This window comes from Heptranchias perlo, chromosome 32 (genome assembly GCF_035084215.1).
Source record: "Heptranchias perlo isolate sHepPer1 chromosome 32, sHepPer1.hap1, whole genome shotgun sequence".
NCBI classification, from domain to species: Eukaryota; Metazoa; Chordata; class Chondrichthyes; order Hexanchiformes; family Hexanchidae; genus Heptranchias; species Heptranchias perlo.
This window is the reverse complement of record NC_090356.1, coordinates 20,897,259-20,915,005: the sequence shown is the minus strand read 5'-3', so window position 1 is coordinate 20,915,005 and position 17,747 is coordinate 20,897,259. Positions and strand designations below refer to the sequence as shown.

The 17,747-nt window shown below is 41.8% G+C and overlaps 1 protein-coding gene across 4 annotated transcripts in view; it reads left to right on the top strand.

Annotated features, from left to right (window-relative positions):
* The window catches only part of vps13d (vacuolar protein sorting 13 homolog D), a 229,771-nt gene that overhangs the window by 89,422 nt on the left and 122,602 nt on the right, over window positions 1–17,747 (top strand). For all 4 annotated transcript variants that reach the window (XM_067970599.1, XM_067970598.1, XM_067970597.1 and 1 more), the window contains exons 30-38: window positions 292–554; window positions 1,881–2,014; window positions 2,711–2,866; window positions 5,781–5,997; window positions 7,743–7,817; window positions 10,308–10,511; window positions 12,492–12,581; window positions 15,664–15,804; window positions 17,048–17,170. In XM_067970599.1, the coding sequence (XP_067826700.1) occupies window positions 292–554; window positions 1,881–2,014; window positions 2,711–2,866; window positions 5,781–5,997; window positions 7,743–7,817; window positions 10,308–10,511; window positions 12,492–12,581; window positions 15,664–15,804; window positions 17,048–17,170 (1,403 nt within the window). The remainder of the gene's footprint in view (window positions 1–291; window positions 555–1,880; window positions 2,015–2,710; window positions 2,867–5,780; window positions 5,998–7,742; window positions 7,818–10,307; window positions 10,512–12,491; window positions 12,582–15,663; window positions 15,805–17,047; window positions 17,171–17,747) is intronic.

The window sequence follows — 17,747 nt, the reverse complement described above, 5'->3', positions numbered from 1 at the left end:
CGTTAAAGGCACCATGTAAATGCAAGTTGTTATCGTTGAATGATGTCAATCTGTGTAGTGATAAGACATTGGTTCTGCAGGCAATTCCCCACAACAAAAGTTCCTAATTTGAGCTATGCTGTCAAAGGGAAACTTAGTAGATTAGCATCAATGACTATTCCTCATTTGTGAGTAGTTTTTTTTAAATGATTAAATAAAATATATAAACACTGCACTGGATGTTGCTGATAGTTGAATTCTATCTATGACTTCAGTCTGAAGTGCTAAAAGGCTTTCTTCTCAATTTCCCAGGTCGACCAGAGATGCTTCATGCTTCACTGTGGTCCTGAACAACCTCCGTGTCTTTGTCATATTTGATTGGCTGATGCTTGTGCGGGATTTCCTGCAAACTCCGAACAGCCCAAAGAAACCAGAAAACGCCTCGCCAGCCCGTGACCGAAAAGTTGGTAGCGAAGTCTTGGTTCCCAAAACGGTGAAGTATGGAGTCATCACGAAGAGATCTTCTGTGCCAGTGCCAAATGAGAAGTACTTGGAAGTGAAAATCAATGTAACTGGTAAAATCTGCTTTCAGTCCAGCTTCACTGTGCTTCAGTAAAACAGCTGATTTTAAAAAAAATTTCTATTCATTTCCATATCTGTTTAACAAGTGTACATCTTTTTGAAGCATATGGACAACAATTTTATATTTACTAATAGGAAGCCCCTCCCCATGGCCAAAAGGGTAAAAGCTCCACTGGGTGTAGTTCTGAGCCATATGGACTAGAGGGCCACCAGTTTGAATCTCAGCCTGTGCTGAATTAGCTGACCTTGCTTGGGCAGTGGTTGGGTCATTACAATTTGGCCTGAGTACCTCTGAACTAGGAAGGGTTAAGATTAGCAATGGTTCCCACTCCTGATGACTATCAGTTGGCATCTGCTGGAAAGTGTGTATGTGGTGCTGTGTTGAGTGGAGAATGGAGTTCACTGCTGTTGAGTGGTCTGCTGACATTCACCGTCTTGGCTCACACATGGAGGATGGCCACTTGCGTGATAATACCGTTGGGCTTTGGGCACCATGAAACTTTACGCCAACAAGAGTTAACATTTTTACGCATAGAGAAAAATGTTGTGGGGGTAAGGTACATCCTACTGAGCATTCCTCCATAACAGAAAGTAATTTTAATCATGAGTTGTAGAAAACAATTGTTCCCACACATTTTAATTCTGCTTTCATGTAACTTATGATGTGGAGATGCCGGTGATGGACTGGGGTTGACAATTGTAAACAATTTTACAACACCAAGTTATAGTCCAGCAATTTTATTTTAAATTCACAAGCTTTCGGAGATTTTCTCCTTCCTCAGGCAAATGTTTCAAGATCTTGAAACATTTGCCTGAGGAAGGAGAAAATCTCCGAAAGCTTGTGAATTTAAAATAAAATTGCTGGACTATAACTTGGTGTTGTAAAATTGTTTACAATTCATGTAACTTAGATTACTGTTTTTGTTTGTTCAATCCATCTTTAGTGTCCTGAGACATAAGATACCATCTATAGGGTACGGTAGCCTAGTGGTTATGTTACTGGACTAGTTCAAAACTGACCATGGCAGGTACTGAAATTGAATTTATGGGCTCTCACTCCAGCCCACGCTATGTGATTAACTCTTAAATGCCCTCAGGGCAACCAGGGATGGTCAGTAAATACTGTCTTGCCAGTATCACCCACATCCTCAGAGCAAATTTAAAAAAAACAGACCATGGCATATAGAGTAATATTCAGTTGAGCTATTTCCATCCAAAGGGATTATTGTTTTAGAATGTTAGCTTCAGAGATTAGTGTTGTTTCTGCCTCACACCCCCTGCACATATTGTCTTCAATAAACCTCTTTAATTCCTCTCAGGCACTGAATTCGTTGTGGTTGAAGACATGTCATGCCATGATACAAATGCAGTCATTCTGAAGGCAACCACCGTGCTCACCTATAAGCCACGGCTGGTAGATCGACCGTTCTCTGGCAGTCTTGGAGGAATTGAGGTAAGAAACTCTAATATCACAGTCGTCGGAGAAAATAAAATTTTGTTTTCTAATGCACAGATGATTTCCATTTGCATCGTGAAGCAGCGAGATTTCTATTTTGTCACAGTACTATCAAAATAGTTTTCTGTTCGTACTCCCATTTTTTAAAAATGTTAACACCAGGAGTAATCTGGACTTAAAGTCCTTTCAGCAGCCATCTTGGAGACTTGACATATTGGTCCAAAACTTGGAAAACAAGCCAGTTAACTGATGGCGATGGACTCCTTATTGGTAACCACCTTTTTCCTGGATGGCAGTACAGAAGTGCCAACCACTTGGAAATTCAGCACCGGTTGGGTTACAGCACTGAGAGAAATCTATCAACTTCAATTCAACTTTAGGCCCTCTAGATAGGAGTCTAGTGATATAGCTCTAGACGTACAGAGTGACTTGCCCTCTCCATGTTAGGGCTACTTCTTGCCACCCCTTTGATATGACTGAAGTCAGACCCTCGAAGAGTGGTAAACCATAAGTGTAAACTCATGTCCTATTATGTGCTGTGCCAATGTGCTGCCCCGTGCTTAAAGTAAATGAGATTTTGTGTATTTTCATTTGCTCTTTTGAAAACTGCAGTAAACACTGGATAGGTTTAAATTCTCATTTCTGCTATACTTTGTAGTTCTGAATCTAAATGCCATTCTGCCCTATTTACAGGTGTTTTCATGCCGACTTGGCAATGAGCAAGAGACTGCTCTGTCCATCATCGATCCTGTAAACGTGCAGATAGAATTGATTGGAAATCCCAACTACCAGAAGAGCTCAGGCCTGCTGGATGCTTTCGGTAGTGAGGATTTCCCGCCAGTACTTGAGGTAATATTTAAACAGATATGTTCTGAGTATTTTGATCCCCAGTTTGTGCTCTTAGGATTGCCGTTTGGCTGAGATTAGATAAGTGCTACAATTGAATTGGCAACCCTGCTTAAGAAGGTGAAAATCAGTCAATGTTCCCATTCCTGATCACTATCCAGTGCCCCATGCAAGTGTGGATACAGGTGTGGATTGGACTCAGCTCTGATGTATTTCAACTTGAGTAACACTCGTATTTTAGGCTCACGCATTAAGAACGGCCATTTACACTAGCATGGCTCTTGAAGGTTGCTGCTGCCTGTCGAGCCATACACCAGCAAAAGTCTGTGTTTTCAGAAGAACAGGGCAGAAAATTGAGGGAAAATGTTTATTTGTAATAGTAGCTATTTACTGGTAAGAAAAACTCTGGGGTTGATTGTGAAATTACTTATGTAAATGAGTGTTCCATTTCGTATTAAAGTAACATGCCTTGGGCTACAATAAATGTTTTTATGAGTTGACCAGAGCTGAACAGCACAAGTGAGATTGAAATGCTGATTGCAGCCATTTCTAAGGGAAAAAGTAAAACCACCAGAGGTAATTCGAATGTGCTGTTTTGCAGGCCCTTCATTAATCCCTGATACGAACAGTTATAGCTTCCAGCCCGTGTTAAATAAGGCATAACATGCAAGAATCCTGGGAGAAAATACTTCTTTCTTTCTTTTGCCCCACCCTCCTTATTTGCTTCTTTACTTTAAGGACAGGTCATAATTTGCAAATCACCTTGATGCAATCAGTCCAGCATTAGACACTAGTGTTTATGGATTTTAGAACAGAGAGGCAAAGGAAGTCAAACCAAAGCCACAAAAGATTTCCAGCTGTAAGTTATTGCTATAATAGACATAAATCACTAGGGAAGCAAAAAGTGCTTCAGGCTTTTAAAAGAAGAGCTTTTAGAACAAGCAGGGGAATCAAATTTTTTTAACCTCTGTAATTTAACATTTTGAACAATACACAAAAAGGAACAATCCAAGAGGGACTTGCACAGATATCTCAAATTTATTGCTTCTGTGCAGAGCTTCGTAAAAGAGGAACACTAATCAAGAATTTTGGCATGGAGATCAGCATGTCTTGCGTGATTTTCCGCCCAGTAAAATTAATGGGCACACTGCCCTCCATGCCTGAATTCGTAATATGTGCTACTGTCACATGAAGCTTTGCACCAAGAGCGTTAATTTATCAAATCTATCCCATAGTACAGGGGTGAGTCAATACAAACTTAAACCATTGCTACCAGTGTAGCAGTAAGGAACTTGCGTTTGAAGCTTGGATATAGGAGACCAGCAGTAAATGGGGAAATCTCTAAATTGGCAGTTATACGTGTTCCAATTCTCATTTTTGAAATACCATAACAGGGTTCCTTTTCTCTGATTGTGGCACGAGAAGGTGATGCTATTGCACCAGAGGTTGAAGCCCTAGTCATAAAACCACCATTCTCTTGTAGAAACAAAGCAAGCATGAGCTACTTCTTTCAGCTGAGGGAGGGGAGCAGCGCGAAGAGGGTGGGAAGAGCTGAGTTTCTGGTTTTATACCGCACATTAAAATCACTTGCAGATTTGTTCAGTGTTTAAAGATTGAGACAAGATGGGGTTATTCTCAGTGGATTTACCAGAGTAAAGGAATGCTGTGTGCAGCTCTGTGCACTGTCTAGGCTCACACATGAAGAATGGCCACTTGAGTGAGGTATTGGAGGGCAGCCAAAGTTCATGAAACTGTAGCTGAAGGTCTCCGGTGGGGGTCGGCAGAGTGGAGAAAAGAGAAGTGAAATATTTTTTTTTAATTCGTATTATCCAAATTCTCAATACATATTAAGCTTTTAAAATTTTCTTTGCAACTACTGTACATATTTATTTACCTGATTGAAGCACTCGTAAACATTAAACCAGGATGAATAGACTACTGTAGCATTGAGGCTCAAAACAAAATAGGTGCCACAACTTTACACATGAGCAATGGGATCTTGCATTTACTGTGAAAGGTGTAATATTCTATTTCTGCCTTTTACAAATACTCAGATCTTTTAGGTTCTAACAACAGTCCCTCATTGTGTCAGCAGGCAGTGAAATGCTCACTTGCACCTCAAAAATGGGCTGAGGGAGCAGAAAAGAAACAAGTACTCGCTGTGTGCTCACCCAACAGACTTGTTGAAGGGCAGATACATGCTGCCTATGACCATGGAACCACCCCACTGAATCCTGGCTGCGGAGTTCATGCCACTGTGACCAGTAGCTGAATGGCGGCCAGGCACTTCTGCACAAGAAGCGAGGGAAAAAATGTTCTGTTAAATAGTTCTCTTGCAGTAGGAGTCTTTCCCTTGCTGTATGGAAGCTGGTAGAACGCTACTTTCTATTAGAGCTCCCTTGCCTTTACTGGAAAGGAAGAATAGGAGAGTAAACGCCATTGAATTCTGGCTCTGTCGATATTCCAAAGCCAACCAGGCCCAGGTAGACGTGGAACAGCAAATAAGTAAAAATGGGGTATAAACTCAGAATTATCACTCGAATTATCACAAAGTAGGGGGGGGTATTATAAGAATTCTTTTGTCAAAGTTATTAGAACATAGAACATCAATAACATTTAAAGGGGGATTTGAGCCAGAAGAATTTTAAAAGGATATGGGGAAAGAGCAGGGAAATGGAATTAAATAAACAGCTCCAGTTGAAGAGCACAGGTATGAGGGGCCAAATGGCGGCCTCCTGTGCTGTTAATTCCATGAAGGGTCACAATGAAGGGAAGGTGAACCAAAGTGGCTCCTGGGCTGTATTATTGGTACTTTTGCACTACTGGCTTCATTTGTAGAGTTCAAAAGTAGAGAGAAGTGTGCTTGTTATGTCTGTTCTGATCTTGAGGGTGCTCTCTTTTCCCTTTTGTGCCTCAGATTCAGTTCTCTACCCTTGATATCAGGCTGTCGTACAATGATGTCCAGCTGTTCCTGGCAATTGTGAAGTCTATCCCTAAGCAAACAACTGCAATGCCCGTTGTGTCTGATCCCGAGTCGTTGAACGGAACCACCAGCTCAGTCCGTTTGGCAGGCAGCTCCGCAGCAGGATCTGGGAAAAGAGAGACAAGCAGATACCAAATGGATCCTGTCCTTGGTAAGTAATGTACAGAGGAACAGAAAGACATTCGCAGACTAACCTGAGGGCATTTGCTGGAATATGCAGCTTCTACAGAGTAGGTAGTGTCTAGAAAGCATGGGAGACCAGCAATCGAAAGAGGATTTGAGCACACAGTCTAGGCTGGCACTTCAGTGCAGTACTAAGTGGGTGCTGCATTGTTAGAGATGCCGTCTTTCAGATGAGACATTAAAACGAGGTCCCATCTGCCCTCTCAGGTAGATGTAAAAGATCCCGCGGCATTATATGAAGAAGTGCATGGAAGTTCTTGTGTCCTGGTCACCATTCCTCTCTCTGCTCATTTCACCAAAAAGAGATTAACTGGCTATTAATCTGCTGTTTGTAGGACCTTGCTATGCACAAATTGGCTGCTGTGTTTGCCTACATAACAGTGACTCCACTCCAAAGTAAGTTAATTGGTGGGGAAGCACTTTGGGATGTCCTGAGGATGTGAAAGGCGCTATATAAGTACGTGGGTTGTTTTCTTAATAATTGTCAAAATAGCAGGAGCTAGTCTACTTTCTGCATTACGTTTCCAAAATGTTTTACGTTTTTAACTTCTGTTTTAAAAAATACTCTTCCACATATGGTCCAAACAAACATAGTCAACACTTGATGGCTTATAATGCTCATAACACTTGTGAACCTATCTTCACTCACTGCTTTTCTTTGGTATGGTTTCCTGGTATTACAGTATAACTGTAGTAAACTAACAGTAGAGTGCAGTCCTTTTTTTACACAATAGTGGGGATATGGAACCCTGTCAGGGGAAAAGTACTGGCTGAATTTGACTTATTTACAGAAAAGCGACAAGCTCACCTATGTTGATGCTGGGACAGCAACACTTTTATTTTTGTTTTCATCGTGCTCGTATAAAGTATTTCACAGCTTAAGTTCTCATTACAGCGCACCAATAGCGCAGTTTAACACTTCCTTCATCAGTGTAAGATTTCCATTTTCCACATCGGTCATTTTCTATTCTTTCTGAATGAGTCACATAGGCTGTTTTGCATTGTGGACTTGCTGCGCTAGAAACTAGCTTTAAATTGCCTAGACTCATTTAACTTAGGGCCACTGACAGAGAGGGCTGGTTTTCATTGTATCATTCTGGGCTGGATTTAAACCCACGGTGAAAAGATAGCTCAGCCGGCCCACCAAGTAATTGCATTCTAATTCATAAGATTTCATGAATATCTCCCGAAAGAGAATGTCCTGCTCATACAAGTTGCTGGAATAAACTCCTGTAATTGAGAAATTCCAGAGTGTCTCAGTGCTTGAATAAGTGCCAAGTCGAGGTGGGTAATGCACCACTTCAGTCAATTTAGCAACAAGGGACCTTCAGGTTTGAAAGTGGAACAAAACTACAATCAGAACTCAGCTGTTTTAAAAGGACCCTTCCCATTTAAAAGTGTTCAAGGTGCATCATCTCAGGACAGCTGAACAATAATTAGAATTGAGTGCAAGCACACTGATGTAACGCATTGTAGCAGCGTCGCACTTTTTTCGCATATGGTTACATTAACAGGAGGGAAGTATTGGAATTTTGCAACATCCGTGTCGCTTGTATAAATTGTCTCCACAAGTGGAGGTGAGTTCTGTGTGGTCCTTGAATTATACAGTTGTTTAATTACAATGTTCAAATTGTCTTTGACACTAATGTGGAATGCGGGGATTGTTGGTTCTAATTATACATCAGCTTCATTGTTACATTCTTTTTTTTACAGAGTTACAACTGGATCGACTCCAGGACCTTGGGTTCAGTCTGGAAGATTGTCGCAGAGCACTGCTGCTGTGCAAAGGTAGAGAATGCATGGGAGTGATCTTATAATTCTCACTACAGCATGTAAGCTAGTTTCTCATATACCACAGTCCATTCTTGGTTGTACTACTAGTACTGGAAGCAAAAATCATTCTGAGAAGAAATTTGAGCAGAGGTGGGAAGTAAAGACGTAGTTTATTGAATGGTTTTGTAGCTCACTGTAACAATTAATAGTTTATCAAATGGCATTTATCAGGGGTTTCTGCCTTTCTGCCTGAATTGAAGCCGAGTGACAACTCTGCAGTGTTTCTGAACCATTTCAAAGAGGCAATAAACTACTGAAAAATCTGTGAAAATGTTGGTTGGCTTGCTTGGCTGGTATCCTTTCCCAACGCAGAGTCTGTATTGAGTAGCATAGTGGCTTAGTGTGTTGGAGCATCAGGCATGGCACTACAGTAGGGGCGGGGCATCAGGATATAGAACGTGGAATTGAAAACGGCTATTCTGCTCATCAAGCCCATTCCTTCACAGCCCATGCACAATCTACCCTATAATGGAATCTACCCCGCCCTTGAGGAAAAGTTCTATATAAATACTTCCTCATTTCAAAAAGCCAGAATACTCATCCATCCTCATGTCTCCAGTGTTCAGCAATCCACAGCATTCCCCCATCCGAGCAGCATGCAGGGTTGTTGTCCCACACGCCACTGATATTAGTGTCAGTATTAGTGTGGTAATATGCCAAGCACTTGCCCATCAGAGGGAGAGTCAGCCATGGCTGCTGCTGTCCAACTCCCAGCAATTGGCCTGAAGCAGCTTTGGCAAAGCCTTGGGTATGGTTTGCCCATCTGCCCTGTCAACCAGATTTGGTGTGTGGGACTGGGGAAACCAAGAGAGAAAAGAAAAAGATGGAAAATAGAAAGAGTTCCCCTTCACACTAAAAGGAAAAACTGGCAGCGTAAATGAAACTGCTTCAATGAAGAAGTCTCTGGTGTATAACACCGTGTTATTCATATTGAATGTGTTGACACATGGGGGTAAATTTAACCCCACAAACGGGTGAGAAGGAAAAATTGTAAAAAAAAAAGGTAAAACCTGACCCCAATCCGCCCACTTCCAGTTTTAATGGTGGGGGGCCGAAGGGCAGGCGACCAACTTGCTCTCAGGAGGCAGGTCAGTCAGTAAAATCTTTTAAAGAGGCTGCAGGCCTCCATTTTAATAGGTTTTTCATTTCTAACTCCTGGGGGCTGTGATTCCTGGGCTTTCATGTAAGAGGAGGCAAGAAGGCCCGGATCAACAGGTATAAGTGCCTTTATTGCACATGTGGGCCCGGAGGAGCAGGAGCGTTTCCTCCAGACCCAACAAGCTAACCTGCCGCGATCCCACACACACGATCGACCGGCCGCGATCCCACACACACGATCGACCGACCCCTCCCCACCCCCATGTCCGACCCACCCCGCCCCCCACGATCTCCAAGCCCAACCCATGTTTGACCCCCCCCCCCCCCGACGATCTCCGAGCCCAACCCATATCCGACCGCCCACGGTCCGACTCCCCAGTGCCCACGATCCGACCCCCCCCCCCCCGCAGATCTAAGATTTACCTGTTAGTATTCTCTCTCTGGCTGATCTCCTGTCCAACTGACAGCAGCCTGTCATAGAATTATAGAAAGGTAGGAGGCCTTTCGGCCCATTGAGTTCATGCTGGCTCTATGCAAGAGCATATCCCCGGAGCCCTGCAGATTTTTTCCTTTCAAGTACTTATCCAGTTCCCTTTTGAAAGCCACGATTGAGTTTGCATCTACCACCCACCCTGGCAGTGCATTCCAGATTATGACCACTCCCTGTGTAAAAAAGCTTTTCCTCATGTCATCTTTGGTTTTTTTGCCAATCACCTTAAATCTATGCCCAACTGGTTCTTGGCCCTTCCGCCAATGGGAACGGTTTCTCTCTATCTACTGTCTAGACCCTTCATGATTTCAAATATCTCTATCAAATTTCCTCTCATTCTTCTCTGTCAATCTAGCTGGCTGGCTGGTGGAAAAATTACTGGAAAAAAAATTGAAAGACGTCCTTACGTCAAAACCTGTACTTCCAGGTTTTCCATCAGGAAATCCCTCCCCTTCCCGCTCTCTTCCCAGCTCCCTGTTAAAATTTACCCCATGGTGTACAAACTTGTGATGGGATTTACTTTGCTCCTGGGTCATTCAGATGAGGATCTGAAAATTAGGATCTGTTGCCAAGTCTCTTATCAAGAAGATGCTAATGGCTGAATTTGGCACTACACACCAGAGGATTCCAGGTTTGATTCCTGGTCTGTGCTGTGTACTGATTTCAGCCAAGGGGGCAGTAAGAACAAATCAGCCAGGATTCATTCCCCTGATCACTAGTGGTCCCTGTGGTAATTAAAATAAAACCGTGCATTTGAAGTATTCTGTTTGTAACAAATAGTAAAATTCTCTTGCAACAGAGCTGAATGTCTTTTGCACCTAATAATTTTATTTCTGTTTTTTTTCCTAATTGTGCAGGCCAGTTGAATCAGGCTGCCACGTGGCTGTTTAAGAATGCTGAACCAGTGTCAGCAAGCGCAATGGTAACCGGCAGCAATGGCCGTGGAACAGGCGCAGCATTGCTGATCTCGGGGATCGAGGTGAAAGCTGAGAGTATCTGTATATGCCTGATCGATGACTGCATGGATTGCGATGTACCTCTTGCTGAGCTTACCTTTTCAAGTAGGTTTCCTAGACAAACTACAGTTTAAAAAGAGCTTCCGCTCCCTTTATGGCCAGGTTGGAAAAGGCACCATCCAGTCTAGCACTATCCCATGCAGACCATAACGTTCAAGGTTTGGTTCCCTATCTTTGCTGAGTTACGTGATCTCAATTGATGTCCTGGCTAAGGAAATATAACTGGTCTCAGCACCACTGGGCTAAGGAAAGGAAAAACCAACCAGTGTTCCTGTATAGTGATCCCCTGCTGGAAAGTGGATGTCAGGTGGGGTAACATCTAATTCACCCCGTGATGCCTGCATGGTGGAATAGCTTGTCACCACTTGCTGTCTTAGCTCACACATGAAGAATGGCTGCTTGGGTAAAGTACTGGAGGATAGTTGGTATGCTTGAAATAACACCCAGCAAAAGTTGCTGCCTCAGGAAAGGAGAGGTGGGGGATCTGAAGTTACAGACAATAAATTTTAACCCACCCAATTCAAGGTGGCTATCAATGAGTTACAAAGTTGTAACACAATTGAAAAATTCTCAGATATGCCAACCTAGAAAAAGTTGACAACAGCTTAAAAAAGCTGACACAACCCCAGAAAATCTGACTGCTCAAAAACAATTCTGAATATGGACCTTTGACATGTGAAGACAAGGAATTGGACCAAGAGCGCAGTGGGTCACGGGCTTGTTGTAGCCTAAGCTGCAGGTATACCCAACATTGGTTTTGTTGTAATACACAAAAGCACAATTTGCAGCAATGTGATTTAGAAATTACTGAAGGTGGGTATATGTGCTGAAGGCATGAAAATTATTTTCTAGCGGGGGGGGGGGGGCACGCCCTCCCAGAATAATTTGATTTTTGACAGCTGGTTTGGTGCATTTATTGACATTTTGGAGCATGCTGTATTTCCGAGTGTAAATTTCAATATAATTTTTAATTAAGTAGAACACATCTCAGTACTCTAATCCAACTGCCTGTTTTATTTCCAAGCCTTGACAATTCCCTATTCACCCTATCTTAAAAAAGCAGCTGTAACTAGCACTGAAGAAAATAAACCTTACCATAGGACAGCAGCCAGATATGTCTCAAAGTTCTTTTTGAGGGAAAATAAAACATTTTGAGAAGCTCCATTTAAGCAGTTTATTTGTTAACTTCTTTGGAGACGAACACTAAAGAAACACACCCATAATTAGGGCTCTCCGAAAACAACTGTTCATTTGAAATTTTTCCACCTGTCTTTTGGGCACGACGTATAGCGAGAGAAAGTAATGTCCGATTGGTTCAAGTCCGAACCTCCAAACTATGTGGTACTGACAGGCTCCAGTCCCATCTGCCCCATCACATTTATGCTCCAACTTCAACAGAGTGTGGTAGAATGCTGGTTGGTACCTGCAATCCCTCACGTGCTGAGTTACTGCTTGAACAGTTGTTGAGCAGAATCCAGGTGTTCACAGAGGACAGAAACATCAGCAAGAAGCACCCTAGGTTGTTATCTTGCCACTCTTGTTACAGAGTAGCATCAGCAGACATCTGGGTGCAGATGTCTTATCAACCTCTCACCTGCGGATGACTTGGCCACAGGAGACCAAGGAGGGAAAAGTAAATCTTTGGTTTTGTGTATATTCTAGAACTATATCAGCAGTTATGTTAGAGCTGCATGTTTGTTAGGGAGCATGCATGCAAATCAGTGCATGTGTATTTTACTGGAGTTCTTAATTTTACGGCTTAAAAATTCTTGAATAGGAAGAAGCATTATCTCTCTGACTAAACTTATGCCATACAAAGCAACTTGTTAATACTTATGGCTTTGAGGTCTAGACCAACAACTTTGGTCAGTACTGATTCTGGAGTAATTCTTGGACTCCTGCCTGTAGTTTGCCATGCCTTACAGAAGAGGTTATACTTATTAATGGCAGTGTATTGTTTAGTGCATTAGGTCTTTTCACATTTAGGGACTTAAGTTTGGTGATTGGTTTTCTTCTGTGTTTTAGGACTGTACTTCCTGCAGAGAGTGGGGACAAGCCCAGAGGGTTCGGCCAATTTTACCCTTTCCGGAGATTACTACAACCGTGAGTTGTCTGGTAAGATCCTAAATGATCCAAATGGGATAAGGACTGGAGAAAATAATCCCTGTGCTTAAAGTACCCATTTGTGGGGAGTATGTGTGCTGTAGGACAGGGTTCCAGATGTATCCAATTTGAGAATGTGCAGGGCCTACCTATCTAGTACTGACAGTTACATGAGTAAGATGGGTATAGAGGGATATGGGCCAAGTGCAGGAAATTGGGACTAGCTTAGTGGTATAAACTGGGCGACATGGACATGTTGGGCCGAAGGGCCTGTTTCCATGTTGTAACTTCTATGATTCTAGTCCTAGTCGCAGTCTAATATATATAAATATTCATTTTCCGAAGAGGGATTCAAATTCAGGTTAAACCTAACTTTTCTTTTGTTAATAGTGTATATAATTTTTACGTCTGCACGGATAACACCTTAACAATAACAATACTCAAGACTGCAAGGGGAAAAGAGACTGGTTTGTAAATGGACTTTAGACGTTGCAAACGCACTGATCCCAATGCTGTGGATAGAATGATCCACAAGGGAAAGCCTTTGCACTAAAATGTAGCTAAAACAGGACATCACAGGAGGCCCTTTAAACGTGTACAGTTATAATAACCACTAGATGGGGCTAAAAACTAACTTACAATTTAAGTAGGGGGTATGTGCCACATCATCTGCTGGGCTTAACGCAACACTCGTGATGTTAGAAAAAAAATACCAATGCTGGAAATCTGAAACAAAACAGAAAATGCTGGAAATGCACAGCAAATCTGTCTGCATCCGAGACAATTTAATCCTTTGGATGACATTTCACAGGAACTCGAAAGTGCTCTTGAGAATGGTTATATTCAAAACATTAACCTGTCTTCTCTCTATCAGATGCTGACTGACCTGCTGTGCATTTCTAGCTGTTTTTTGTTTTAATTTTCACCAGCTACTTTTCAGGGTTGAGGATCTATCCCTTTAATAATCCCTTCAATGTTGCTTTGACAATGTACTGTAGGTCACCTGAGGGTATGTTTTCCCGGATAGCATTTGAACATTAAAACGTTAAACAGCCACTTCGATTTTTCAGTGTAGTGTCATCAATATATCCATTGTTGTCTGTGTAATTGAGTGTTCTTTTTCAATTGAATTTAACTGTGAAAAGTTACACTGTTCATACTACAAATGTACTAAATTAGGCAGGTTTAATCAGGTTTTGAAAACATCATGACCTAGAAATTTATAAGTGATCATTATTGCTATAAATATTAAAACCCTTTGTCTGGTTCTGGCTTTGTGAGGGCTTTTGCTTTATTTCAAATCAATCTCCATACTGCCCCAGCCCCCCCCACCCCCTGCCAGAGTGCATTGGAATAATTTAAATTACAATACAGTGGTACATGGGACAGAGTTTTGTGCCTGTCCCTTTGATTTTCTGGCTGACGTAACATATTAGCTAACAGACTGCTGGATAGGATTTTCCAACACCAAAGACTTAATGTCTATACACAGACAACAAGGTCTTTCAGTAGTGGCCAAATCTCTGCACACAGAACAGAGTAGTAGTGTTGCTTGATTTATTTTTTAAAGAAAAGGTTTTCTGTATTCAAAATGTATTATTTCCAGACCATATTGCTGTGGAATTGTGCATTTAGGACAATATTGCTGTGGAATTAGACTAAATCTGAAGCTTTGAAACCCAATTTGCCACAGAAATCCAACAAAAATGGTGTTATTTACTTTGTTAATTTTGAAGAATTTCTGTTTAAGATAAGCTGTACAAGAGTATTTTGTCTGATGGCTATTTTTTTGATCAGTTGGGTGTTTGACAACACCTCGCTATATTTAAGTCTCCGACCAAGTTATTGAGAAATCCACACTGTATGGCATACTCTCTCCTTCACACTGCACTCAAGTGCTGAGAGTTTAGGCACAGATTGGCAGAGCTAAAACTCCGGAGCATTCGACTGTGTGCAGCTAAGCTTCCTTCTGTTTGTCCAGACAGGACCATACTAGTTGGCACTGGCCAGTATAGAACTGAAATATATAGATCAGAAGGTCCTAGCTCTGATCCTCAGTCTGTGCTGAGTTAGCAAACTTCAGCAGCAAAAGCAGTGTTGAGCTTAGTGCCCCTGTATTAGGGAGGGGTAAAAGCTCAGGCCCCCGTTCTGATGGTTGTCTAGTGACTTCTGCTGGAAAGTGTAGCTATTGGGTGCAGGCAACCTAGGTTGATTTGCCATAGTCAAGTAATCTGCTCGTGTTCACTATGTAGGCTCACATATGTAGATTGCCCATTTGGGTGGCCAACTGAAGTTTTGCTGACACCAGTGGAACTCTACCCAGTGAGGGCAGTCCTTCAGGAGAGAGGGGAAAAGTACAAGTGCTATATGCGTATGAGTATGAAAAGTTATTTTAATTTAACTTTGGGAAACTGATATATTTTTTGTTTTGTTTTAAGCTCCTTTTTAAATTCTGAAACTCATTTATTTTTAAATCTAACTGTTGCTGTTCACAGAAATGCTACACAGTACAATTTTCTAATATTTGTGCAGATGAGTCACTGAGTCTGATTGACAAATGAGGTTAGTCTCCCTTAACCAACACCAACAAAACACACAGAGCTTGAATTTCAAATGCTGTTTATCTACACACCAATAGTGACTGCACAGTGATTCATTGGTTGTTTAGCATTTGGGACGTCCTTTCAGATATGAAAGGTGCTCTATAATTGAAAGTTCTTTAAGTACATTTTTCATGAGAATAGCATTCTTGCAGTAGATATTTCCACAGCCTCGTCAATACCACTTCATAATGAAGCAGCACTGGATGCCTGTGTCAGTTTTCCTTTCCCTGTATGTGGACCACCTTCTCTCACTACAGTATCCAGGAGCCCAGCCACGTACTAATAGACCATACCCAACCAAGGTATGCAAGTTGGAGTGACAAGCAGAAGTGGGACTCAATGTAAAGCTCTTAACCCGGTTTGGTGTCTAATGCTTCCCACTTGAGCTAATAGTCCAACTGTTTAGGTATTTAACAGTATACATATGTGAAACATGTATATCATTATTAGTTAGATATGTTTTTGATTTTCACAATGTTATTTCTTTTCAGGCTGGGAGCCATTTGCTGAGCCTTGGACTTCTTTCTTGAGCTGGCAGCAGCAGGCAGCCAGCCGCCTTCACCCACCACGCCTCAAGTTAGATCTCCAGGCGAAACAACGACTTGACATCAACATCACATCTGTCCTGATGGGTATGCAACCTTTAACAGTACTGTGTTAGGCAGGTCTTAGTACAGGCATTGCATGAAAATGCAAACACAGATTAACGTTCATAGTTCTTAATTTGAGGATCCTCCATGTACTTTAGGATAGGCCCATTGGTCAGTGGTGAAAATTACTAGAGTGTTCTGTTAGTTGTAGCTTTGCAAGAGCTATGTGCTGTTCCTGCCCCATCCTTATACTGAACAAGAGCCACAGCTCCATATCAGTCTTAAGGTAAATTGACCAGGTACTACAGTGAATGATAGAGTGCATAGAAGGTTACTTTGTTAAATTGAGTAGCCTAGGCTCGTAGCGTAGAGTGGCACCAAGGATGAAATGAGCAGGAAAGAAGATGAACTAAATAATAAATTAGGAAATAGTGGTTAGGTGACATCAAGCTTGGATTTTAAAAGATTGTAGGTTGGAAGAAGGGACTATGGAAGGAAGTAAAGAATTGAGATCCTGGAAAAATGAGTTAAAGAGCAGGAGACAGTTTGATGAGCCTTGATTTCAACACAGCGAGGGCATAGGGAGGAGGCAGGGCACATATGGCATATTTGCATTTTGGGAAAACAATAAAGGAAAACTTTAGACGAGCAATACCATATATCGACAAAATAGAGAGAGAAGAGAGTTGCAGTGGTCAGCCAGAGCACGCAAAGAGGTTGGAACTTGAACATTTTGGGATAAGTTAAACAGCTATTTTTGAGAGAGAAAATATCAGGTGTAGCAAAGTGCTTGTAGGATAGTTGTGTAAAAGTAACGATGTCTGGGTTCCTCCATCCGCAAATATGGTAGGATGTGTTACTTTTACACTTACAATATGAAATCTGCTTCCGTGCATCGCTGTCATACTTATATATGCCATTTGATATTCTTGCCGCCCCATAGTACCTATGGAGGCTGATTTGAAGAATGAAGAATTCTGATGAAGGGTAACAACTGCAGCATTTTGCTTTTTGTTTTGAAATTAAAGACCCTGGTCTTAGGGGAGAGACGTGCTTTCTTGAATTGGCCTCCTTCAATGGGTCTAGTAGAAAGTGAAGCTGAGATCAGCTAACTTAATACATACTGAGGATCAGACCTGCGTCCTCTGGTCTGAATGGTTTAATACTACACCGTGTGGTGCTTTTACCCACCATCAGTAGAATTGAGCCATGATGTAATTAAATTTTATAGCATAAATCCCAACCCACTTCCCTCTTTATTACTGTTCTGTGTGTTGTATTACAGAGCAGTATAAAAGGACAAAAGCCTCTTGGATTGCCGATTACTGTAAGAAGGAAGAAAAGGACTGTCCAGGAACATCTCAATGGAGGACAGGGGTGTCTGTCGATCCATTAATGCTTGGACAGAGTAAGTACAGGGGACAAAATCCCAGATATGCTTTTATGATGTGCAGTTTTATCGTAAGAAAGGAAAGAAACCACAGTACTGCTTCAACCTCTCCATCTGTTTGTTAGATATAAATCCCAGGTTCGTTCACCAGCCAATTTAAAAGAAATAATAAGCAATTCACAGTGATATAAACTGTTTCTTTTTAATTGTATAAAGCTATGCAGTTAAGTGAATCTCCAGTGGCAAATATACCACTATTGCAGCTGAGGAATGCCACCCAGTCTCATTACTACAGATGTGTGGGAAACAGCAAAGTAGCTACTTTTAGCAAGAGAGCAAGAGCTCCCTTTCCCTCCCTCCGCCCCCGAACAATTTGGCTTTAACTTCCTCCTGCAAGTCCAGAAAGCTGTGCAGTTTATTACAAACAGGATCTGCTGATCCGTATGTTATAAGTGACCATTTCAGAAGTTTGTTTTAGTTGAGTTCAGTTAAAGAACTTTGACTAAAATGGAAAAATACATAGTTGGTCGGCTGGTGAATATTTCAAGAAGTTTGTGGTGCAGTGTAAAGTACTTAATAAAAGTTTAGGAAGAGG